The 26,855-nt window shown below is 49.4% G+C and overlaps 1 protein-coding gene across 4 annotated transcripts in view; it reads left to right on the forward strand.

Moving 5' to 3' along the window:
• The window catches only part of NFATC2 (nuclear factor of activated T cells 2), a gene marked incomplete at its 5' end in the record, with an annotated part of 148,208 nt that overhangs the window by 94,015 nt on the left and 27,338 nt on the right, over positions 1–26,855 (forward strand). For all 4 annotated transcript variants that reach the window (XM_081148791.1, XM_081148792.1, XM_081148790.1 and 1 more), the window contains 3 exons: positions 12,210–12,265; positions 12,660–12,786; positions 14,959–15,648. In XM_081148791.1, coding sequence (XP_081004917.1) covers positions 12,210–12,265; positions 12,660–12,786; positions 14,959–15,648 — 873 coding nt within the window. The remainder of the gene's footprint in view (positions 1–12,209; positions 12,266–12,659; positions 12,787–14,958; positions 15,649–26,855) is intronic.

Genomic DNA, 26,855 nt, shown 5'->3' on the forward strand with positions numbered 1-26,855 from the left:
CCCCACCCCTCCTTGACCATCTGCTCTGAAGTCGGCCATCCTCCCCTACAACCTGTCAGTTCCTGTCCCAACGTCCTGCTCTGTTTTCTCGGTGGCACTTAGTACTACTGAAATGACCCTGTCTGTTCGAGCACTCACTTACTATCTGGTCTCCCGTGTTAGGCCCTTAGTCCCTTGAGGGCAGGGGCTTGGTGTTTGCTAGGGTATCTGCGGCATTTAGAATAGTCCCTGGCACATAGTAGGCGCTCACACATATTGCTGAATGAATGTGTCATCTCTTTTCATTGTCACACCAGCCCTGAAAGGCAGGCAGCATTATTCCCAGTTTACAGATGAGGTAACTGAGGCTTGTAGAGGTCAGGTTATGGGCCCCAGGTGAACCCCCAGCTGGAGACAGAGCTGGAATCCCAAGCAACATTTGTCATCAACCCCCTGAGTAATCTCTCTAATCACATCCAAGAGGACAAGAGAAACCAAACAGAAGCACCAGGGTATTTCCTATTTATCACTCTCACTGATGGCTGAAAAGCCCTTATATATTCTCTGAAATTTAAAAAATGTGTAACCTTTCAGGCAAAGTTCACGCTGGGAAGTCCAGGCTGTTCCCTAACTTCAGCTGGTCACTCTGGCCCCCGGCCACCCAGGCCTCAGGCGGAGTCGGGGGTCCCAGCAAAACATTGCAAAACAGGAAAAAATCTAAGGACACAAAAATAAAAGTGATGTGGCAGCGGAAACGGGGTTGCCATGGCTTTGGGTGACTCCCTGCGCCTGGGTGGGATCCAATGTTTTGGAAGCTTCCTCCACATGACACAGAGTTTTGGAATTTTTCAGCTGGTAAATCTTTCTTAATTCGCCCCCCCCCGGCCCCCACCAAGTAGCTCCCTGGCTGTCTATCCTGCGGGGGTGTAGGTTGGAAACTTGCCTGCATCGGCTTACTCAGCTTTGAAACTTAAATTGTTTGAAGAGAATTTGTGTTTTGTTTTGTTGAACGATTTTCTTGGAACAGTCTGATGGCGGAGGCTCCCATCACCTGTTGAGAGGGCAAATTGATTTTTTAGAGAGGAGGCGTGGGCGGTGGAATTCCCTTTCCCACTGAGTCATCATATCCTAATGAGTCATTTTATTACTTGGAGGTTCCCAAAGGTTGTATTTTGAGCTTCATTTAATAAATAGAAATACATTTGCTTAAAATAAAAAAAGGTTTTCGCTAAATTAAGTATTTTTCCATGAATTAGTGTCCTGGAAAAATTGGAACCACCTTAGAGAAGGCACCCCCCCCCTTCCACCTGTCAGTCTCTGTGGGCGCCTGGTGTGGCATTTTCTGAAACAATAGACTTGGGATTGGGTTTCCCTCTGGGAAAGGTCAGACCCAGGCTGGGCTGGGGCATGACTAAGGCTCTGCAGACCTTTGCCCTGAGTGACTCACGTCTACAGTGTCATCGGCCGCCCCTGGGCTGGAGCCCACCACTTACAGCTGGCTGGGGCTCGAAGCTTTCCTCCGCAGACAGGGGCCAGATCACCACTCTGAAGCCCCACTGGGGATGGAGAAAATGGTCTTTTTCAGGGAGCTGAATATCTGCCCAAGCTTTAGTCCATTGCATGTGAGAACAGACTGTTGTGCTGAATGAAAGAATCCTGCAGTTCATTCTGTTTGGATGCCTTTGAAGAAGGGCACAGAGAAATGAGTCCTCTTGGGTCCTAGCATTTCCACAGGACATTGTGTAATTTGCAATTAGCAGTTTGGAATCCCCCTCAGCCCCCACCCCCCAAGGAAATAATAATATTCATTAATTAGCTGTCCCACACCCTTTTCTATTTTTTCTGTATTTTTGAGACTATATTTAAGGTGTAAGCAAGCTGGATTTGGGGTCATGGGCAGTCTTGGCTTGAAGCCTGGATCAGCCTCATATTTCATGCTTTGGGACTCAAGTTCCCCATCTCTAAAATGGGGTTGGTAGTATCATAGCGATTAAAGAAGATCAGGGATCTGAAAGTGTCAGGCACATAGTAGGTGCTCAAAAAATGTCAGCTGACTTTCCATGTGTCCCCTGGGAACTCAGTTTACTTAACAGTGTCAGGAAGGCAGGGTCATGTTGGCTTCTTGTCTGGGAGAAGAGTCCTTCCTGGCACAGATGAGCTCCTTCCCACCTGTCACCCAAGCCGTTGGGTTCCTGCCATCATGGCCAGAGCTGGAGGGAGTTTGACTAATGTCCTGCCCCCGCCCCTACTCTGCGGATGGGAAAACTGTCTCACAGAGTGAGGTTGACTGACTTGCTGGAGGTGACAGAGCCTCAGTAGAGGGCTGGATTCCCAGAGTGACTGGCTGTATGAAGCTGGTGTAGGTCATCTATAGATGACAGCTCCTCACGTAGAGGAGTCATGCCTGGGGTGGGACCAAAGATGAGCTGACATCCAGCCTCTATGTAACATGACTGAGCGATGCCCTTTTAGCTTTGCTCTGCTCACTCAGCCCCAGGGCTTCCATTGTCATTCCCCAGATATTTATTGAACACCTACTATGTGCAGGTGCTATGCCAGGCACTGGGGACATATGGTGGTTGAAGTCCCTGCCCTCAGGAAGCGGACAGCCTCAAACTTGTTTATAAGCAGGTCACTTGAGATGGGGAAGGTGCTGTGAAGACAGTGAAACCAGGTCAAAGGTGTAACAGCAAAGGGTCTGAGGTAGGGGGAAAATATAGGATGTTTAGTTCAATTCAAATCTCAGACAATGAATTTCTTTAGTATGAGTATGTCCTATGCAATGGCACAGAATTTGTGACATGTAGTAAAAAAAAGTATGTGTTGTTTTCTGAAATTCCAATTTTACTGGATATCCTGTATTTTCATTTGTTAAATCTGGCAACTCTAGAGAGCGTGGTCAGGGAGGGCCTCCCTGAGGAGGTGGTTTTGAACAGAACCGTAAAGGCGGGGAAGAGGGAGCTGGTGGACTGTAGGAAGAATGTCACAGGCAGAAGGGATGGCCCAGTGCCACAGCCCCAAGGTGGGGATGAGCTTGGGGTGTTTAAGGAACCGAAAGCAGGCCAAGGCCGCTGTGCAGTGTGAGATGACTGGGGGGAGGATCGGATCATGCCGAGGCCTATAGGCATGGCGAGGACCTTGGATTTTATTCCAAAAGCAATGAGTAGCTATTGGAGGTTTTAAGCAGAGAAGTGACATGATCTAATTTATATTTTAAAGATTGGTCTTGCAATCTAAATAAAGAATGGACTTTGGTGGAGGAAGCTGGGAGGTGAGTGAGCAGCCCCTGCAGTTGTCCAGGTGTAGAAGGGGGGCGGTGAGCCCACGGAGAACATGGTGGGGCAGGAGGAGAGAGGGGATGCGTTGGGGACCAAGACCCTCTCCAGATCTCACTGAGCACGTTTGGGCAGTTGTACCATTCAGATGGGTGAACTCCTAAGCTAAGGGGACCCTCCCGATCCCCCCATCCGCTCGGCTCATTAAGCTCGTGCATCCAGGGAGCACACGTTTTTCTGCTGGTTAGAGGTCATAAAGCAGACCAAATGACTTCCACCCTCTTCATTTAGCTAATTTTTAGAGGCCAGGACTGGGGCGCATCACACCCGGCCTCCCAGCCCTAACTGACCTTCCGACCCCCTTCCTTGTGCCTGGAGCCCAGTGGCATGCTTGTGGCCCACATGAGGACCCACCTGTTTTCCTCCTCCTGAGGCCCCCTTGATCCTCCTGTGATGCCCACACCAGCCCTGGCTCATCGGGCCGACTAAGACTCAGACACCCCGCACCCTGCTGCTTCCTGACACTTTGCTCCGACATGGGCTCCGAAGAGAAGCCGTGGAACTGGCTGAAGTGTAGCGGCCGCCCGCCCCAATGCGCTGGTTATCGGGGCGCGATCATCTGGCCCTGTAGCCAAGTGACAATGAAGGCTATGATGTTAATCGAGCCAGGCACGCCCCCTACTCTGTTTTTTGTTTTTTTTTTCTTGCAGATTCTTGCTAAGTCTTCTCTAGACCCAACCTCTTTGCCCAAAGAAGTTGGCTCTTTTCTCTTCCCCTCTGAGTAAGACTTGGAAGGGCCGTTTTCGTGCTGGCTGCCAGTCCCTGTTAATTTAGGATGGGGAAAGTTTGCCCAAACATCTGCTCAAGAGACCAAAGTCCTTTATTTCATCTCCTCCCAGAGCAGTAGAAGCGTACTTGATCTTCTCGGGCCTCCTCTGTTCTGGGCAGGTTTTCCCTGATGCTCAGACCTGGGTGTGGGATGGGAGGTGGGTTTATGCAGAACTTGGGGCTGGGTGTCTCTGGTTGCATTTGATTCCTTGTCTGCACCCATATTACAGGCTCCTTCTCTGAGTCAGTTCCCAAAAGGATCCTTCCGTCAGCCCTCAGCGATTTGTCTTTTGTGGGGTCTTTTTGCTGGAGAGGTCAGTGGTCACATTTCCTGAGCTCTGGCTGTGGGTCAAGCACTGGCGAGTCCTGAGGTCAGTTTGTTTATTGAGCATCTATTATGTGCCAGGCACATAGTGCTGGGGCTAAAGAGCCAGACAGCTGCATGGTCCTGCCTGCAGGGAGCTCATAGCTTAGCAGGGAGAGAGAGAGAACCAGTAGGCAGGTAAAAGATGTCAGAGTGGAAGGTAGGCACAGAAAATGACAGAGAGTAGGGAACAGGTCAGGGGGGACCTCCCTGAGCTGGACCTAAAGGACTGGAAGGAACTGGTGCTGGTGAGGTCTGGAGAAGAGCAAGTGTGGTGGATGGAGGGGCAGAGAAGGCCAGGGTGGCTGGAGCTAAGTCAGAGGAGGGAGGCTGAGGAATGAGGCAGGGTCCCCTTCCCAGTCAAGGTGAGGGGCCTTGAATCATTTCTCTTTTGCGTTCTGGTGGGACATAGGGCCCTGCCTTTTGTCTGGGGACCTTGAGCACAAGAATGCATGCGTGGCTGGCACGGTGGCCCCAACAGCCCACATAGGGCCTGCAGGGCAGTCGGAGCTTAATGAGTGCCTGTGGCCTGTGCCCGGCCTCCGTCTAAGATTGTGGCCCCAAGGGCTCCTGGGAGACAGGCAGTTGCAATACACTGTTTTCATAAGAGAAAAACTTTATTTTAAAAAACACTAAAAAGGCACACAAATTAAAACTTCCCATAGCCGTACCACGGTGCTTGAAGCCCACGAAGGAAGGTGTGAGGGCCTCACCTCACCCATCCAGGCCCAGCCCAGGCTCCCTAAGTTTAAGCAGACATATTCATAGACTCACAGAGTTGCATAGCACTGCACATACTGGTTTGCAACACTTAAAATTCTGCCTTTTAATATCACAGGGACACATTTCCAGGTCAGAAAATATGACCTTCCTTATTCTAAGGGCTGCCTGTACCAAATATACCTGCTAATTCATACCAAGTATAGTTGGCCCGTAATTAATTCACATTGCGCCCCCCTCCTCCCCAGTGAATACTTTCAACGGTCAGTTTATTCATTGGCAGCGAGAGATGTTATACAATGAAATGAGCAAGAAACTGTGATGGCCACCAGAACACCTGGGTCAGATGGCCAGCCAGTTCTTTCTCCCTAGAGTCAGGCCCATGTGAAACACCAAACTCTAAAACAGTAACACTGAGACCAGCGCTCACTATGGGCTGGGCATTTCTCTAAGCGTTTTACAGATGATTTCTATTTGAAGACTTGCCAAACTCTTTTGAAGTCCGCAAATTAGCTTTATTATTTGCTATGAGGAAACTGAGGCACAGAGAGGTTAAGCTACCACTCAAAGGCCACACAGCTAGTAAATGGTGACAAGAAGACTCTAACCCAGACCGCAGGACATCAGGCTGAGGCAGTCATGCCAACATTTACTGTGAATTCTGTCGCTTCCTGGGAGCTGAATCCAGAGTCTGGGATTAGTGTGTTCTGCTGGTGGAACTCCAGGACTTGGGTGCTGGGGGATGCAGGGTGGGGGAAAGGAGGAGGAGTCCAGGAAGATGCAAATCACACACTTCCCCTTGGAGACCAGACCCCTTGAGTGTATCTTCCACATGGTACATGAAATTGAGGACAGTGACGTCAGCTCTCATTTCCCATTGGGGACTTGTTTGTTCAGAACTGAGTGCAGACCCTCGTGAGAGGCGCAGCCAGGCTGGGCCCCCCAAGCTGCCCTTTGGGCTCTGCTGCCTAAGGATGCAAAACAGAGGAGATAAGGCCTTGGCTTTAGCTCATGGGTTAGGCTCTGATTTCTTATTCCTGTGAGAGCTCCCCTCCCCCCACCCCTCTCTCTCTCTCGATAATAGTAATAACACCCATGTTTTTTGTGTTTTTGTTTTTTAATCCTCACTGAGGACATTTTTTCCATTGCTTTTCAGAGAGAGTGGAAGGGAGAGAGAGAGAGGCAGAGAGAAACATTGATGTGGGGGAGACACATCGATTGGTTGCCTCCCACACTCACCTGACAAGGGCCAGGGCTGGAGCCTGCAACCGAGGTACGGCCCTTGACTGGAATCGAACACGGGACCCTTCAGTCTGAGGGCCAATTCTCTAACCACTGAGCCAAATTGGCTAGGGCAACAGGACCCATTTTTGAAAGGAAAGAAAAGCAGGCACTCTGCCACCTGTCTTCTGTATTAGACACTATCCCTTTGTAAATTCCCCTTAGCCCATGCCCGCAGGCAAAAGTATTTATAATCACAAGAATGGATGTTATTTTTTTATTAAAAAAATGCTTGTGATTTTTTTCCAACATTTTATTCCAATGCTTTGGTATATGTGCAAAAAAGATGAAAAAGGTAGTATTTCAATAATCTGTCACCACTAGCCAATGTCTACTCAACATTATTTTCTGCTGAGTGTCTTTTATCTTGGAATGACCCCCCCTGAGGTATAGGTACTATGATTTTCCCCATATTTTGGATAAGAGGCCAAGAGAAGTGAATGAAGTATCTTACCCAAGCTCACACAGTTAATTGGGGGCAAAACAGGGATTTGGAGCATGTCTGTTGCTCCAGAGTTGGGGTACACAGGAATGAAATGGTGAGCACTGTGGTGGCACACAGAGGGAAGTTCGTTCTGACTGCAGAACATGCCCAAGGAGGCTCAGGGTTACAGCAAATACAGCAAACAGGCCGCCGAAGGCCTGCGAGAACACAGGGCTGAGCAGGCATTTCCTCCAACCCCACCGTCTTCTTCTGACCTGGGGCCCCTGGGAGCCGGGCTGCAGAGAGGTGGCCGTGGGCCACCTCACTGCAGTGGGCATCCTGAGGAAGCACTGCCTGGCAGGTCCTGTTTGCCCTGCTGGAGCCCGGAGGAGGGTTGGGAGGAAGGGAGGGTTTCTAAGTGAGTGGCAGTGTAGGGAGGCCCCTGTGGGCACAATGAGGCCCACAGAGGACGCTGGGCTGCGTGGTGTCTCAGGAGCTTTTCCAGGGCACGGGACTGTGTTTCTGAAGAGAAGGAAGGGTCAGGTCCTGGGAGCAGGGGGCCTCCCCAAGGAGAAAGGAATACGAGTTGTTTCTGGTCCTGACAGAGGGCCAGGCCAGGGGTCCTTGGTTTGGGGTTCGGGGGTGGCCAGCAGGGTAGGACACTGACCGAGCTGGCCTGGGGTCAGATGTCCTGCAATCATGAGAATAGCATCAGGCCTGTTCCAATTGAGAGAACCTGCAGAAACCTGACCGGTCCTCCTTACCAGGTTGCGGGAGGCGGTGCCTGTCTCCATCCCTCAGAGGCCCACCGAGGCAGGGCACACAGCTGTGCATGTCAGGATGGGGGTGCCATGGTAAAGTGGGGATCAGGCACTGTCTGAAGATGCTGCCACAGTCAAGTTCCTGTGTGGGTGCCCAGAATGGCCAGATTGTCTGAAATTTTTTCAAGAGCAAAATCCGCATTTTTAGGTGAAAACTCATTTTGAAATGGCAGCAACTAATTAAAAAGACCTCTAAGCCAATCTGCAGGCCACCAAACAAGCCAGGCCTCTGGGGGTGAGGCCAATTGTGTGTGTTTTTGTAAAAAAAATGTGGTAAAATACTCATAATATACTATTGATCGTCTTAACCATTTGTAAGGATCTAATGCAGCGGCATTAAGTACACTCACAGTTGTGTAACCATCACCACTATCTGTGTCTGGAATGTTTTCATCTTTGAAACAGAAGCTCTGTACCCATTAGACCCTAACTCCCCTCGCTCCTCCGTCAAGGCCCTGGTAACCTTACCCTTCTTCCTGTGTCTGAATTGGCCCATTCTGGGCACCTTGTGTAGGACAAAACATACAGTATTTGTCCTTTGTGTCTGGCTTATTTCACTTAACATAATGTTTCAGGGTCTATCCATGTTGTAGCCTGTGTCAGAATTTCCTTCCCTTTTAAGGCTGAATAATATTCCTTTGTGTGTCTAGACCACATTTTGTTTATCCATTCATCTGCTGATGGGCGCTTGGCCCACTTCCACCCAGTGGCCCTCTGCTTTCTTTGAAGGAGCACTCTCCTGCCCCGGCCACCACTTAGATTGGGACTATATCTGATTTCAGGGATTTTCATTCTAATCGTGTTGACAAATGGTTGAGCACCAGGGTATGCAAGGAGGTAGACAGCCTCTGAGAATGTCCTAGACAACGGAGAGACAGTGAGAGCCGTGGTGGGGTACCCAGGGTGCTATGCGAGCCCTGAGGGGACAGACTTGGTCTAACTGGAGACCACAGCTGAGCCTTGAAGGACGAGCCACCTGGAACGCCTGCCCGCCTCCCTCATGAACTTGGCAGAGGAGCTGCACGGCCTAGGAACCTGAAACCACACCATGTTGGTGGGATAAGGCGTGCTGGCTGTAAAGCCAGGTGCCTGGGCTCAGATTGAGCTTCCTTCCCCATTAGCGGTGTGTCCTGGGGCCAGTGCCTTTGCCTCTCTGTGCCTGAACATCCTCACCTGTCAGGTGGTGGTGATGTTCCGACCTGTGACCTAGGGTTGGCGTCTAGATTAAACAGGTCCGTACCTGCGAGGTGCTTCGAGTCCTGCTTCACACATAGCGAGCGCTCGTAGGCGAGAGCTGTCATTTTTACTGGCAGAGGTGAGGATGGTGCCTGGAAAGGCTGGAACAGAGGCAGCAGCCAGGCTGTGCAGGGCCTTCAAGGCCACTGTGGAGCTTGGTGGTATCTGGAGGCTGGGGAGCAGGGAAGGGCTTGAGGAGATGTGCATGAACCTTCGTGATGGCCGTGACCCTAGAAAGACCCTGCATATGTGGGACCTTACTCCAGCTTCCCAGGAAGCCGCTCATCGTCTTTCTGCTAAATAACCTTGAGATTCTCTCCTTAAGAGCATCTCCTTATTGGGCTGTGCCAGGTCTTCCTTAAGGACTGTGACAACTGTCCACAGCATGCCTGTGTACAGCCCCCGCTCCTTCTCTGGGCCTCAGTTTCCCCATCTGGCGGTGTTGGGCTGGCTCTTTTCTATTCTCTCCAACAGCTGGGCGCTGGAATTCGGGTTGTTGGTGGGTGGAGTTTTGCTTATATAGGCGCAGAGACAGAGAAAAGGGCAACGTTTAGGGAGAAGGGTTTCCTCCCATTTCTCTCGGTCCCTAGACCATGAGAACTCGGCTCTTGGTGACACCCTTGTCATCACACTGTTTTGATTTTCTGTGCTTCGTCTCCCATTACCGGCATGAGTCAAGGCAGAGAGCTGGGGGTGGGGCTTTATGGCCCCAGCTTCATGCTCCCCGATCACCTTTCCAGGTGCTTCTCCCTTTCCTCCGAGGCCTGAGACTTCTGCAAGCAGTCCTTCCTTTGCAGAGCAGGTCAGACTCACACAGGACAATGGGCCAACCGAAGGGGCGGTGGTGCCATCGGTGGGGAACTCGGTGCAGCCAAGGAGAGGTTGAGGAGGAGGCAGGGCCGCAGACACAGCACGGCGCTCGTTTCCTCTGCCCCTTTCCTACGTCATCTTCCGACCTAGAGCTCACACGGCCCTGAGTGGATGCGTGCGCGCTCTGGCAGGGACCCAGCCCCAGCTGGTGCAGCCGCCTGGGGGGCACACGTGTCTCTGCTGGATAACCTTTGGCCTGTTTTTGACAAAGGAATAAGGATTTTCTCTGACATAGAAAGTACCATGTTTATGACTTCAAATTCCTTGATATCCATCTATCTATCTGTATCTATCATCTATCTATCTATCTATCTATCTATCTATCTATCTATCTATCTATCTATCTATCTATCATCTATCTCTATCTATCTATCATCTATCATCTATCTATCTATATCTATCATCTATCTATCTATCTATCTATCTATCTATCTATTTCTATCTATCTATCTATCTATCTATTTCTATCTATCTATATCTATCTATCTATCTATCTATCTATCTATCATCTATCTATCTATCTATCTATCTATCTATCTATCTATCTATCATCTATCTATCATCTATCTATCATCTATCTATCATCTATCTATCTTTTCTTGCTTCTTTCTAAGCAGTGACTGAAGTTACCTTCTGGCTTTTTCTTGGCCCCATCACAGGCTTTGGAACTGCTGACACTTTTGTTACTCAGACATGAGACGTTTACTAGGCACCTACAGTTCATTGGGCGTTGGGGAGATGGTGATGATATAACTTGGTCCCTCCCACAGGGCTCTTACACACCAGTGAAAGCCAGTGCTTTAATCACCCTTTCCTTCTCCCATTTGACACAAACCCACAGTTTCCTCAGTCATTTCAGGAATTGCACCTAATAGAACTGTCAGGCCAAGACTCACAGACTGACTTGGGACAGAAGCTCTAGCTGGTCTTTGCTTGTTCCTTGTTAAGATCATCTAGATTGCATCAGCTTTGGTAGCACTCACAGACTTTTTATTAGTTACTATTTTGGGGAATATGTCCTATACTACTAAGTCCAGATAAGACACTGACACCAGATTTCGTTGGTTGACCCTTAAGAGCCAAGACTATATTGGTTCAAAGCTAACCTATCACAGATGCTAATAGCTGTGCTTTATAAAGGGGGTCTAGGGAGGGAACTTGAGGGTATAATGCTAAATGAAATAAGTCAGAAAGAAAAAGACAAAAACCATTTTGGAATCTTAAAAAAAACCCAAAAAACCCAAATGAACAAGCAAAACAAAACAAAAACAAACTCATAGATACAGAGAACAGATTGGTGGTTAACCGAGGGGAAGGGGGTTGGGAGGTGGGTGAAAGTGGGGGAGGGGCAATTGTATGGTGATGGATGGTAACTAGACTTTTGGGGTGACCACTCTGTAGTATATGCAGATGTTGAATTATAATGTTGTACACCTGAAACTTATATAATTTTGTAAGGGGGGAGGGTGTTTTCACCAAATGTTGGGACATGGTACATACCCCAGCCCACCTTGGAGAATTAAGCTTCACATGAGTAGGTTAAAGGCTCTGAGAAGTCCTGCAACAAAGAAACCCATTTGACTTTGACTTGGCATTTTCCAAATGCTTATTAGCTTGTAGAATTTGTTTTTCATTCTCGTAAACCCATTTAATAATCTTCAGAGCCAGTGTTCCACAAAAAACCCTGGAAACACGGGTGGAAATGGTTTATTTGAGCTGAAAACTGCCCAACTGCCAATGTAGGTGGTCAGCAAAAGAAATCTATTATTTGCAAATGCAGAGTTTTATTTGGCCTGGCTTGTTGGCCCCAAACTGGGGAGCTAGTGCTGTGCTCCAAGGAAGGAGAGTTTACTATTGAGCAAAACCTCTCATCGACTGTTGCAATGAGCTGTGTGAAATCCAGCCTGTCTGTTGACTGAAAAGTGGAGGGCGGGATCCTATGTTTCCATTCTCTCCTGTGACTCATAAGCCAGGACATCTTAGGACAGACTGTGTGAGCCACCTGTCTTCTCAGACAACCAAGAAGGCATTTTGGAAATAGTCTTTGGTGGAACAAAGCATATAGTAAAGTATAATGTATAACAATACTTTTATTTTGAAAGAACGAAAGATATATAGGCATTCAGATGTAGAGAAAAATAATGGTGATGGAATGATGGGCATTTTCCCCCCTTATTTTCTCTTGTCGCTGAGTTTTCTGTTGTCACCATGCATTTCCTTTGCAAAAAGAAATATACATATATGAAAATAAAATACATATGTGCACATATATACATATGTAACACAAACATACGTGTACACTGTACTGAAATGTCATAGAAAAACCAAGATAAATAGAAGTTGGTGAGTTTTGGACTTAAGTCTTTGGTTTCTATTAGTTCCTTCAAAGTCTGTCATTTTTAATTTTTCAGATGGGCAGCAGATTTGGGAGATGGAGGCCACAGTGGATAAAGACAAGAGCCAACCTGTAAGCACCCGGACCAGGCGGCCTAGTGCCCCGACATGTTTCCTGCCACCTCCCCCCTGCTCTCTCTCCTTTTCTCCTTTCCTTCTCCAAAGTCCCAGGGCTTTGGACCAACAGGCCCTCAGTAGGTATTGAAGTGACAAATGAATTAAACATTCCATGAGCACCAGGCCCTCTGATTTGTAATGGTGACATCTTAATATACTTTGATAGAGTAAGTGGCAGTCCTTTCTTTGCCGTGGCTGAAAAGTCAAATTCCCTTTAAGTGGAATTTCACCTGTAAACGTACAGAACAGGTCACGACTCCATGTAGACGGGCTGGCTTCACGAGCCTGGGGCCTTGGAGGGGAATTTAGATATTGTTGCGGGGACATTAATGACAACTCCTTCCTTCCAGAACATGCTTTTTGTTGAGATCCCCGAGTACCGGAACAAGCACATTCGCACGTCGGTGAAGGTGAACTTTTACGTCATTAATGGGAAAAGAAAACGAAGTCAGCCTCAGCACTTTACCTACCACCCAGGTAAGGAGCTCTCCCTGAAGGCCCCTGTGGTGGGGGAGGCAGCAGGAGCATGTAGGTGAGGACACGTGACGTCTGCTGCCAGCTGGGCGACCTTGGGCCGGTGACTCAACCAGCCCAGTTTCCTCATCTAGCAAATGGTACCTTCCTTATGAGAGTTGCAGAAATCAAATGTTCCCAAAGAGCTTAGCACAGTAAACTTATACCGGCGATATGCGCTGTTATTGTTACTAATGTTTTCCCTTGGGAGGGTGGAACAGGGGAGAGGCTGTGTGGATTTGTTCAGCACAAGGCTGCAAAGCTGGTCACTCCTGTCACTATCTTAGATTTGATCATGATAGTGGCAGAGATGCCCTAAAACCTGTGGCATCTTTAGTTGACCCCACTGTGAGTAGTTACCCTGTGGCCAGGTGGAGTTCCTGAGTGGATAACTGGGCCAGGAGGTCCATTCCCACAAAGTACTGCAGTCCCAGGAAGGGTGACAAGTGCCATTTTTCATTCATTCATTTGTTCAGAAAATATCTGAGTGCCAGGTACTGGTCTGAGCTTGAGACACAGCAATGAACAAAACAGGTAAAAAGCCCCGCCCTCGAGGAGCTGATGCCCTAAGAGAGGGGACTCACATAATAAGAGGTATTGATATTGTTGATATGTCTGACTGGGATAGTAGGGGCTGCAGAAGCAGGCCCCCAGCTTGCCAAGGCTTGAGGCAGGCCCACCAGCCACCTCTCCAGGACTGGAAACCTATCATCTGAGACTATCACCCAGGGTGCAATTTCTGTCCTAAGACAGTTTCACAGGGAGTCTCTGGGCTGCATGAACCTGAGAGGCAATCCTGAGAGTCTGGCCTTGGGGTGTTCTGCTTTGGGGGGTATGTCCACAGGTCTTTGTGGCCCCAGCCCAGGACCGACGTGCCATGCCATGAGCGGCAATGTCCTAATGGGACCTAGAACTGTGGAGACCATCTGTGGGAGGGCAGTAGGCTGCTTCGCCATGATCCTTGCTGATGTAGAGGTTTGCAGTTATGTTTCAGGATGTTCTTACCTCTCGTGTGGTAGTGAGGCCTCCTTGGGCCTGGTTGGCACGCACTTGTCTGAACGTGACCGAAGCAGGACTCGGTCCCCCAGTCGGGCCAGGATTGGGAGGAGGGTCTTTGAATGGCATCTTGAGAAATGGTTTCTCTGGTTGGTGTCAAAGCTGTGTATTTGCTTTAAGTGCTGGACCTCCTTGCCTCCTCCAACCCCCAACACGTGATTACTGCCCTGTCACCAATTCATATACTCCAGTGAAAAGAAAGCTGATTCCTCAGGAGAAATTCTGGTGACTCTCTTAGGTGGGGAGAGAGGAACAGTAACCACAATACCACTAATAGTAGTAGTAGTACTAGTAATAATAATATAGCAACAAGAGAGGCATTGAGCACTTACTGTAGGCCAGTCACTGTTGTACTTTGCACACACGGCTCACTTAATCCTCTCTCAACAACCCCACAGGGTAAGTGTGCTAATTACTGCCAAGTAACAGATGGGGAAACTGAGGCCCAAGACAGCAGGTCTCATTCCCCCAAAGTACTGTAGAACTAAGGAGGGTGACAGTCACCATTTGGCCATTTCTTGTCCAGAAGATATCTGAGTGTCAATTAAATTCCAGACACTGTTTCAGGTGCTAGGGACCCAGCATTGAACAAAACAGACAAAAAAACAAAAGCAAACTGAAAACCTTCCCTTTGAGGAACTGACATTTTAGTGGGAGGTGTTCAGATAAATAAGCATGTAAAATATACAGAGTATTTCAGGTGGTGATATGTATTATGAAGGGCAACAAGCAGGGAAGGGGGACAGGCACTAGTAGGGCAAAGGGAGGAGGGAGAGGCGTGGTTTTAAAAAAACATTCTTCTCTGAGCTCTTCTCCTGGGGAAAGAGGCTGCAAGTGTCCCAGGGCTGAGACAGACCTGCTGTCCACAGACCACCTTTCCGCTATTAGAAAGACCTGTAGTTCCAAATCATTGCCCAGGGTTAGGTTTTTGACCTAAGACCATTGCGCAAGGCTAACAAATGACAGAGCCTGACTGTTTGATCCACCCGTCCTGACTCCCAAGGCCATGTTCCCAACCGCTAACCCTCTGCACATCTGCAGCTCACTAAGAACGGTGCATCCCGTGTGCTTTTCTCGCAGTCCCAGCCATCAAGACAGAGCCCACGGATGAATATGACCCCACCTTGATCTGCAGTCCCGCCCATGGGGGCCTGGGGAGCCAGCCTTACTACCCACAGCACCCCAGGGTGGCCGAGTCCCCCTCCTGCCTCGTGGCCACCATGGCTCCCTGCCAGCAATTCCGCTCAGGGCTCTCGTCCCCCGATGCCCGCTACCAGCAGCAGAACCCAGCGGCTGTCCTGTACCAACGGAGCAAGAGCCTGAGCCCCAGCCTGCTGGGCTACCAGCAGCCGGCCCTCATGGCCGCCCCCCTGTCCCTCGCCGAGGCCCACCGCTCTGTGCTGGTGCATGCCGGCTCCCAGGGCCAAAGCTCAGCCCTGCTCCACTCCTCTCCGGCCAGTCAGCAGGCCTCGCCCGTGATCCACTACTCGCCTACCAACCAGCAGCTGCGCTGCGGGAGCCACCAGGAGTTCCAGCACATCATGTACTGCGAGAACTTCGCGCCGGGCGCCACCAGGCCTGGCCCGCCCCCCGTCAGTCAAGGTCAGCGGCTGAGCCCGGGGTCCTACCCCACGGTCATTCAGCAGCAGAATGCCACAAGCCAAAGAGCCGCCAAAAACGGACCCCCGGCCAGTGACCAAAAGGAAGTATTACCCGCAGGAGTGACAATTAAACAGGAGCAGAACTTGGATCAGACCTACTTGGATGACGGTAAGAGGCTCGTTTTTCTGATTGTCCCTAAGGACGGTGCCCAAAGCGTCCCCTATTCACTGTATGGCCTGGGGATCTTCCTTTACCCCTTTGGGCCTCAGTGTCCCTTCTGTAATTTCCGGGATTGAATAAGATGCCCCTTAAGGCCTCACCCAAGTCTGTGCATGAATTGTTTCCCAGCAGGACTTTTGGGGTGGGTGGTAGGAGTTTTCGATGCCCCCCTATAACCATCATAAGAGAAAGAGCAAATGTTCTGGCCACAGGAGTATCCCGGGGTCATGAACTGGGTCAGTTTAACTGCTTCCACTAGCTTTCCATTTGCCAAATTTAGACCAAGGATAGGAAAACAGAAAGGAAGGAAAACTAACCTTTTATTTCTGTAGAGAGAGGAAAAAGAAACCCACTTTATAGCCCTCTTTTGTGTATTTAGGGGGTAGAGAAAAGGGAAGGAGAGGTTCACTGAAAAGTGGCTCTGTGAGAGGGGAGCATGAATGGGGCTTGCAGGCAGGCTGCGGGCATCTCTCTGCCATGTGCTGGTGGAACAGAGAAGCACATTGATGGGAGGGGAACAGTGGGCTTCCGTTGTGGTTGGGCCAAGGACAAGTGCAGAGGCGGCTTTGTGTGAGGCTGTAGGTGCCGGGTGTATTGGCGGGGGCCCGGCTGGAGGGTAGTCTAGTTGGAGCGGCTGTGTATGTGACGTTGGTCTTTGACACTCACCTGGGATCGGTCGGGTGCCGCCGAAGGATGGAGAGGGTGGGGCAGGCAGAGCGGCCTTCCCCTGGGGGCTCCAGAAACAGGGAAACAGGTGGTTGGGGTTTATGAACAGGAACAGGAAAAGCTACACCGCTGGCTGCCATCCACAGCTCCAGCCTCACGCTTCAGGGACAGTAGCATCTGATACGCCCCGAGACCTCAATTATTTAGGAAAATTTACTCTCAGGAACCCAGCCAAGGAGTACGGAGTAAGGCAGAAAGCTTCAAAATGGCCAGAAGAGTTACAGAGACCAGGTACGAGGTATCAGACACTTGAGTGGCAGGAATTTTTTGGTGCTTACTCAAAAAGACTTACTTTATGCAAAGTTTTAATGATATGAGTTGTCTGGGGATATTGTGACTTCTAGCAGTTTCCGTGTCTTCTCTCTAGTAAAACTATCTATCAAAAACTTCCCCCAGATGCATCCAGCAAAGATCTCGAGGGCCACTTAGTATAGGGTCAGACCGCCCCATGTGCCTCCCAAGGTCGACCCCAGCGTTTCGCTGCATTAATAATTGATCCGCCTAATCCCGAGTAATCAGGCACAGGTGGTCAGGGTCACCGGGCTCGGCCTTGAAAGGCAGATCCAGGTGCCACCCACTCTTGAACAGTTTACACCCAAAATGGTTAAGATAAATGTCTGATGCCTGTTGTAAAGGAGACCATCACGTAGAGAGTTAAACTGATACGCGTGCCTGTTGCGATCGGATAAATGAAATGTGGCTGTAACCGGACCTCTCCCCACGTGCGGGCGGGGGCATGTATCAGGGCTGAGGTGCTTTATAAATAAATGAGTGCCTGAGCCGGGCAGGTAACTTTCCCCTGCTGACTCTGTGTCCGGTGTTGGTTCGGTGTCCAGAGCGAGAGACGTGCCGGCCCCTCCCCCCGTCCCTCTTCCCACAGGAAAGACTGCGAGCAGCTTGGGGAGGGCGCAGGAGGCGGTCAGTCTGCCCTGGCTCTCCGTGACGCACCAGTATCCACGGGGCCCGAGGTGGTCAGGAGTCACCTTTGCGTGTCCATCCTGGCCCCAGACCACAGAGGTGCTTTCCATTTCCACAGAAGCCTGTGTTGTAGAGAAAGCAGCTGAGAAGGGAGAACTTCGAAGGCCTCCTAAGTGTCTTTCTGAACAAAGGCAGCTTCAAAGTCATGGTGAGAGGGAGCTCCCGGCAGGTCAAGAGCACGCGTGGGCCTTAAGTACGTCTCAGAGAGCGGAGTGTAGTGAAATCGCTTCCCCCGGTGGAGCCTTTTCTTAAGCACGTTCTGCACAAGCCCAGTTGTCTGAAGTGAGGGTTCCATGGCGTGTTTAAGTTTAAATTTTATTTTTTAGTTCCAGTTGGTACTTGGTATTATTTTATATTAGTTTCAGGTGTACAACATAGTGGTTAGACAATCATATACTTTACAAAGTGATCTCCCCAATATTTTAAGTACCCACCAAGCACCGTACACAGTTATTACAATATTATTGACTATATCCCCTATGCTATATTTAAAACTCTGAAAAAACTCATTTACACCAAGTTTTAAAAAAACCTCATGTACTGCGGGACTTCTCAGGACCTTTACTATACTAGTGGACATTGTAAATCTCCAAAATAAGGGGACGTGACACTTTCCAAAATGAGTTCATCACAGGTAAGAGAGTGCACGACTCCAGGGGTCCTACTCACATGGTGTTGTACCCCGCATAGTGGGAGCCCTGGAGCTGTGCACCACTGGGGCCTGGAACACCCCTCCCCCAACATCTGGGAGAAAGACTGTGAAGGAATGTCAGAGTCTGACACCCAGAACTGCCCCATCCCATATGTCATATGCAGGCTCCTCAGTTCTTGGGCTTCATGCTGAATCCTGGGGCCCCCAAGGGGCAGCAGTGTGGCTGCTGGTTAGATGGCCAGCATTGTCCCCAAGGCTCTGCCCAACGCAAGACCCTACACTATGGGAGTTCCCATATGGCTGGTCGTGCCCAGTGGTAAGTGCCCAGCCGCACCACCCAGTAGCCACCAGGAAGAGGTGGGTGCAGTCTTGTCTCCTAACTGCTGGAATTTCAGGCCCCTCTAACAGGCCTGGCAGCCCTGGGATAGTCTCCGATTCCACTGTAGGCTTTATGGGTGGGGACTCCGACTGCTCAGTTTGTTTAGTGTGTATTGCTGACAGGGAAACTGTAAATTCGTGGGTCATTTCTCTAGCCTGGTTGGGAGACATCCTAGGTTTTTCAGATCCTTTTCTGTCCCTGTCATGATTACTCCAAAGGCGGTCTCCCCCAAAGATACGTATTTGGCTGCGCCAGCTCCAGCACAGCATACTTCTAGCTTGTCAGTATTTCTCAGGTGCCATTCATTTGCCTTAGGATTTTGGCAAAGTAGACTTTCCTTGGAAACTTTGTGAGAGCTGGGACTAGTGTTTCGAGGGCCCAGGGAGAGTTCCACAGATGGGAAAGGAAGGGTCACCAGCAGATGCAGCCCAAATGCAAACAGGTGTCTTAGAAGTTGACCATGAAGCTCGGCTGTGGTCCCGGGAAGCCCCGGTGTTTGGTTATCTTTTCCTGGCCCTTTGCTAACGGCCCAGTGTCTTGTCTGGGGGTCCCACCGGGCTGCACTCTGTTCCGTCTGCTTTTCATCTCTCTCTCCTCTCCCCAAACTGCATTCCTGCGCACAGACGCTGTCTGTCTGGGCTCCGTTTTCCCTTGGAACTCCAAAATGCAACTCCTGCTTTCTCCACGCCAAGGGCTGGAGACATTTTCAAAAAGTCTTCTTTTTGAACTAGTAAAATAAGTGATATTCCAGGGCAGCGTGCACCCTCACTCCCGCCTCCTGTGCTCCTCCGCCCACCCCAAATCAGGCACTTTTTCTTGGTTCTGAAATGTATCCTTTGTGCACACACTCACTTGGCTTTCTTCTGCTCCCTTGTCCCCTTCTGTCACTAATGCTTTCTAAATTTAGCTGCTGGTTACACCTGGGAAACACCAAGGGCTCCTAGCAGTCCCATGGTTCTGTAAATGGATTCTCCCCTTCTCCCTTCCTCCCTGCACTCCTCTCTCCTCCACCCCTCCCTGTCCTTAGTCCTGCCCACCCCGCCTCTCACCCGCAGGTATTTATTCACTGGCTGCCTTCTGTGCCCAGCCCTGTTCTGGGATCAGGGTCACAGCAGTGCACCAGTCAAGTGAAATCCTTGCTCTCCTGGGGTATTGTTTGTAGAGCGAGACAGTATGTAAGGTGATGAGCGTGTTTCAGATGGAATGGAAGCACTGAGGGCAGTTACGCGAGGCTAGGAGCTGGAGCATGGCGGACAGAGTGGTGTTGGCCCCCGCAGGCCAAGTGCACAGCAAGGCCGCTCTGAGGCGGTGTGCTTGGGGAAGATCTGAGGGAAGGGTGTTTTAGGGACAGGGAACAGCAGCCCCACGTGGAAGCTAGGAGGCCAGGGGAGAGGGCTAGCGTTGGCGGGTTTTTGGCTGCAGCCCTGTGTGATTTGATTTACCCTTTGAAAAGATCACTCTGGCTGCGTTTGGAAAATGGACTATAGGGAGGCAAGAGTTGGAAAAGAAGGAGTTGACCTCTTTTTAGACCAAGTCAGGTCTGAAGTGTGTGAGTCCTGCTGCAGGAATGTGCTAGAGGGTTAGTACATTTTATAAGGTACACCCTTTCACTAGCACGGTGATTTAAAATGTGGCTGCAGTTGCCACAGTGGGGTCCACCCACAGGTAGTTAGTTCTTGTCACTTCTGTTGCCTGGAATGAAGGGCAACTATGCCTTTGATGGCCCGGGGTGCCTTGATCGAGCAGGTAGGAGTGTTTGTGCTGTGCAGGGCCCAGGCCAGCGGGAGAGGTGCTGAGGAGCAGGGGACCCAGGTGGGTGTCGGTGTCAGTGCACATGCCCACGCCAGTGCATGGGAGTCATGCAAAGTAGTTTTAAGTGTAGTTCATTTCATATCTTCTGACCTTGGGACCTGCCCTCGTGTCTAAGAAATGTGCCTAGTTACGGGGCATCCTGGCAGCAGACCCAGGGAGCAGCAAGCTGTTTGGGTATGAGCTGCTCTGATCCCTGCCTGGGCCACCTACCTGAACTCTCTAGGCCCCTGTCTTCTCCCCACTGAAAACTATACCTCCCGTTCAGACACTCAAACTGCTGAAGACGTATTAAGAACTGAACTTGGAGATGCCAGCCAAGGACATAAGGCTCCTCAGAGATGTTCCACAATTAATACTTGCTCCATTGGTAATAACCATGATGACCATAAGACCCTACTTCCCTTCAAGTTTGCTGTGGTGCTTTCTCTGGACTTGACCTTTATTTTAAGACTTTGAGCATTTTATTATTATTATTATTATTATTATTATTATTATTAAATCCTCACTTGAGGACATGATGAGAGAGAAAGAGAGACATTAATGTGAGAAAGAAACATCAGTCGGCTGCCTTCCATACGCACCCTGACCAGGGATCAAACCTTCAACCTGGGCACGTGCCCTGACTGGGAATCGAACTGGCAGCCCTTGGTGCACAGGACGACTCTCAACCAAGGCTGAGCCACTCTGGCCAGGCAAGACTTTGGGCTTTTTTATTTGACAAGAATACTCTCTGTGAAAAATAAGTAGGAAAGAGCCCCAGAGAAGAACTGATCTGTGACTCACAGGGACTGGTTTTCAGGCAGCAAAGAAGCAGGGTGCATGTTCTGTTCAGCTTGGGGCCAAAACAAGCCCGTTTCCCATCCCCGATGCCAGTGTTCTTTCTGCCAGTGAAAGAACCAGCAGGTTAAATGAACACCACCGAAGTCGCCCAGGGAGGGTGGGTGGCAGCAGAGAGCTTTCTCTCCATCCTTGGAAGAGCCGACCCCACCACGTGGAATTTCCGTGGGGGCGGCCAGCTGCCTTGGGCCGCCTGGCAGCTCGAGCAGAGGTTCAGGCCTCTGCGTGAGACAGTGCGGTGGCCTGGCCCGATGCATGCCCTTTCCCCTTGGTCTTGTTTTAATCTTCCCCTTGCCTCAGTTCTCAGTATTTACTCACCGTGTCTCCCTAAGACGTAAGACATTAGCCTTAAGTGTCGGCTGCCCCACTTGCCTGTGACCTTGGGCAGGTTACTAGCCTTGCTGGGCCTCCGTTTCCCCTCCGTAGAGAGGAGATGATTCTAGCTCCTCTCTCATGGGCTGTGGAAAGCATGAAATGAGTGATTGCAAATCACACACTTAGAACAGTGCTTGGCACAAAGTATCCTCCATAAATGTTGGCTACGATATTTGTTTGTTTATGAGTTTAATTGACTTGACTTCTTGTAGGGTGTGGTTCAAATTTTTAAAATATATTTTTATAGGAGAATAAAAAAATGGGCTCTTTTGGTCTTTGGAGATGGGGACCACTCATCTCCATGCTCTGTGTCTTCCATGTGGGCACAAGTGTAGTAAGCCCCAGAGCACAGGCCCACACTCCCTTCCCACGCTTCCTTCCAGCCCTTTCGGATGTTCACCTGCACAAGAGATGATGCCCTTGGCCCAGGGACAGCTGGGAAGTCCAGCGAGCGTGTCCCCTGCTGTGCTCCCCTGGCAGATCGTGGACAGTGGCCCAAGTTTTGCTGGTTGTGCTCTTGGCAGCAGGACCAAGGGTGTCCTTTGAAAAGCCTCTTTACCCAGAAGTTGGATGTGCCAGTGCGTGAGAGTCAGGCCAGGGAAGAATGGACAGAAGGGCACACCCTCCAATACAGAGGAAGGGGGACAGGAACCGAGGAGGGAACAGCATTCTGCGGCCAGCACGGCTTTGCTTGGCAGGTCAGGAATCTTTCATTCAGGCTGCGCAGTGCCCACGGCAAGCCTGTGACAAAGCAGCTCCTGTTGGGTGAGGCGTGCAAAGCCCACAGACAGCCTGGCTGCCACTGAAGGCCACTCATGTGCCCAGCTGCCACATCGGCGCTATGTGGCTTGGCCTCCTGGCAGCCTCCCTGGGGACTGGGGACAGTGGCGTTCATATGGAGAACTCAGGGGTTCTCCACTGTGATGAGAACCAAGTGAAGTGGTTGCCTGGCCGAGCAGCCCAGAGGCCATGGGCACCTGGAGAGCGCAATCCGGGCATCAGAGTGTGGGGCTGTGTGGAACCGCCAGTGCCACCTTCAGTGGGCACCCGCAGAGTCCAGGCCCCTGCTGAGGGCTTTGGTCAGCATTCGGTTTGAAAGTTCGTTTGAAAATGTTTCATTTTCTATAGGCAACACATCCACCTGGTCAAAAAACGCAATAATGTCCCATGAAATGTCAGCCCCAGAGATCTGCTGTAAGAATTTCACCCCGGAGAATCAGCTTTCACCCCTTGAGTGAGGGGTGGTACCACCCCCAGTGAGACAGATGCAAATAGATACATATTCTTACTCCCCCCCTTCCTTCTACAAAACATCGCACAGGATACTGTACACACAGGCCCCCTTGGGTGGGGACGTGGGCATCCCTCGCTGTCACAGCAGCCCTTGTGCAGCAGGTAGGTGTCTGTCTCTAGGGCATCTTTATCTTGCCCCTCTTGGTGTTTTCCTGCCCTCGGAGAACCTCACTTTCTAGCTGTGCCACTCAGCAGTCCTTTCACCCCAAGCACTTGTACTCTGCGTTGCTGGCGTATGTTAACTATAAGGAGCCCCCTTCCAGCCGACTCCAGACCCATAAATGCTCAGCCATCTTTTTAAATTATGCAAAGCAGATGTTCCCAAAGGAATGTGCTCTCGCATTTTGAGGTCAGAAGCTACCAAACCACAAGAAAGTCCATTCTCAGACTTGCTGTCCACTCAGCCCTCATTCCAGAGCAGCATCTGAGCCACAAAGAGCAGACAGGGCCCAATAAACGACCAAGAGAGACATCATTTGGTGTCATCCAACGGCCCCACAGTCACTCACCAAAACCTGTGCTTTTAGCTACTCTGAGTCATGTGCGCTGCATCCAGTTTCCACCTCCCGATGAAGTTATTCCCTGTGGTAATAAGTGACTGTCCTTGTGAAGGAATAAGGGGACCCCTGAAACAAGATTCACGGGTAGGTGAGCATCCAAACCTTCCTTAAAGGCCCTGTGTATTCATTCTTACAAGCATGGAGCACAGGCATGCTGACACTCACTTCCTTAGTGAGCGACCTGGACGAGCTGGGGATGTCGCTCTTTCAGGGTGACTTGCAATTGGGTGCAGGACTGTAGTTGTAATGGGCCCTCACTCATCCCACACATGACCCAAAAGAATTCCTAAAAAAGAATTGACCCAAAGTTATGTAAAAAATATATCACTTCCTAATATCAGCTCTAGCTGTAATTTCTCTCTCTCCCTCTTTTTAAATAATACAGTGATATTGATTACATAGAATCAGCTTGGTCACTGGCCTTTATTTTATTTATTTTAAATACATTTTATTGATTTTAGAGAGAGAGAAGAGGGGGAGAGAGAAACATCGGTGAGAGAGGACCATCAGTGGGCTGCCTCCCGCGTGCCCCCTTACCGGGGATTGAGCCCTAAACCTGGGCATGTGCCCTGACGGAGTGGAACTGGCGACCTCTCAGTGCAGGGGCTGACTCTCACGCCAGGGCAATATTTTTCTCTTTAGGAAAGTAGAATTTGAGAAGCAATTTAGTTATTTGAGGCAGTGAAGTAAATGGGGAACAGCGAATCAGACCTTACTTCAATACTAGATCTTTCTCCCCCACCAATAAACCCATTTTGGATAAACAGGGAAGCTTTACTTTCCAGAAGAAAACACACACTTTTTATGAAATAGCCCTGGTTCTACTCTATTCTATAGAGTTGAGAACTGAGTGCATTTTGTCACCTTTGAGTATCGTTTTGGTCTCTTTTCTTGCCCTGAGCCTATTTAACTTGCTTTTAGCATGGATTTTCCTTTACTTTCTACCTTTTCAGAAAAATGAAAAAAGAGAGGCTTTGTTCTTGGGGAATGATGAAACCATTTCTCTGGCTCTTCTCCCTGCATTCTTGACACCTCTTTAATTTGTTATTGACGAGGATCTGGCTAGGCTGAGACTGTGTCTATGAAGGGGGGCTGAGGCCTGCTTTGCCCATCCAGGGTGTCCAGAGTCTTTCTCGGGTGAAGTCAAAGGCAGAGTGAGACTTAAATTTGAAGGAGGAGTCCTTCAGGTTTCAGGATGACACCTGCCTCATTCCTCTAAACTGCCATGAAATCGGATCTGTGGCCAGGCAACCAAAGTGGAGGGCTCTCCGGTCATTTTACAGCGGGTGTTGAACACCCCAACTTGATTTTATGACGAGGTTGTCTGTTGCGGGCGGTTTGGTCTTAAGTCCCAGGCACTCTGCACACCAACAAATGGGTTTCATCTGAAGCCCGTTAGTTCCACCATCCCGGAAAGCTGAGAGGACACTCCCTGGTGGTTAGTTTCCAAAACTCGAGACGGAGTGGAGGTTCTGTTGCATAAGCCGACAACGTGGAGGACTCGTTTGAAATGTGCAGCAGCCGGTTCTTATAGATTTCTGGAAGTTGATGGTGCCTTTTGAATTCTCAGCTTTACTGGCTGCCTAAAAAAGAATTGACCCCAAGTTGATTAATGCACCCTCTCTGCTTCTTACAGATGGATTGAGTTGTGGTCGGCTTCAGTACTTGGAACAGGGGTGGCCAACGGGTGTTCCACGGGCTGCGTTTAGCCTGCAGATATTTTGTTTGGCCCACACAGTATTTTAAAAAATATTTGGACTAAGTGCCAGTGTTTAAAAACCAAGAGATTGCACATAAAAATACAGATTTCCGGCTTTCCTTGGAAAGTCCAAGGATCTGGCTTCCCTGGGCCCCACGTTCTGCAGAGTGGCTACCAGGAGTCAAAGTCAAGGCTGGCCCCGTGTAGAGACCACTTCCTCAGACAGAGCACATGCCTGGCCTTGTCCCCACCACTCCCTGTGGTCCCCTGGAGATGGATGGGGGTCCATTGTTATTTCCCACCATGCTCAGGCTGTTGTTCCCCTTGTACTGGCTCACCTCACACAGTCAAGGTTTCTACCTGGACCTGTTAGGCATTTGCATTTGTGATCTCTCTTCTGGAAGTGTCGCTCACATCCACAGCTGCCTAAGCCAGCACCAGGCACACAGTGGGGGCTTTGGAGGTGTTAGTTCCTCCTACCTTTCTTCCTCCCCCATCGTGGTGGCCAGGAGTAAGATTTATAAAAACCTTTTATTATGAAATATTTTGAATATATATATAGAGTAGCACAATATACCATGTACCCACCACCCAGCTTCAACCGTTATCAACTCCCGGCCAATTTCGTTTTTTCTATACCTCCATCATCTGTCACCTCCATTTCACAGTCACATTTCAAAGCAAATCCTAGACACCAAAAATCTTAGCTATCAAAACCATATCATTTCATGTGTAAAAAAATGGATTCAGAAAATACTCATACCATGAGCATGCATGAAACTAAATGAAAATTCCTTAATATTAAGAAATAGTATTTCAACTACTCATGGAACTAGATTTCCCGTGAAATACCCTGTTGAAGTTTCCACATCTTAAACATATAATAAAGACTTTGCCTTCTCTGTTTTGTTTTTATTGATCTGCAGTTTGAATCAAGATTCAGACCAGGCCCGCACACTGCAAGTGGATGCTTGGTTTCTGAGTCTGTTTTAATCTGGAGGTGCACCCTCTAGATGAAACAGCAGTAATCTTTCTTTTGTTTTATCATTATTAATGTTATTTTGCAGTTTATGTGCTGAAGAAAGCAGGTTATTTATCCTGTAAAACTTGTCACACTCTGGCTTTTACCACTTAGTCCCCACGGTGAGGTTTAGCTTGTCCCTCTGTCCTCTGTATTTCCTGTAAGTTGGCAGTTGATCCTAGAGCAGCCATTCTTAACCAGTGTGCCACAAGAATTTGTAAAACGTGCAGCACCTGACTGTTTAGTCAGGGGCACTGACCTCCTTTCCCTTAGATTGTCAAGTAAAAAAATGACAACAGCCACCCAGTGAGAATGAAACAAGATTATACCCATTTTTGTGTGAGATCAGCAAAAATTATGTTTTTTGATGTGCCCAGAATTTTAGTAATTAGTTTATGTGCCATGAGATGGAAAAGGCTGCAAATCACTGTTCTAGATGCATAACTGACTCAGGTTTAATTCTCTTTGGGCAGACTGCTTACAGGTGGTGGCATTTCCTTCTGTCAGGTAGCCCATGATGTCACGTTACCTCTCCGGGTGACGTCTGTTGACAGTCAATGCCTAGTTCCATTAATTCAATGGTGCATTAATTGCAAAATGGTGGTATTTTATTCTAATTCTGTCTTCGCTTCCTCTGCTTGCTGGAAAACTTCTATAAAGAGAGACTTCCCTTCATCAACAATGGCAGAATTCATATAGAAAAAGCAGGATGAATGCGTGATTCTTTCCCTTTATTTACCAGTTTTTAAAATAATGGGTTGGTTCATTAACATCCTCCAGTGGTGATCAGTTAGGGTTTTTATTTTCAGCTTTTGGTACTGTTA

Source organism: Miniopterus schreibersii, assembly GCF_964146895.1.
Source record: "Miniopterus schreibersii genome assembly, chromosome: 10".
In the NCBI taxonomy this organism is placed as follows: Eukaryota; Metazoa; Chordata; class Mammalia; order Chiroptera; family Miniopteridae; genus Miniopterus; species Miniopterus schreibersii.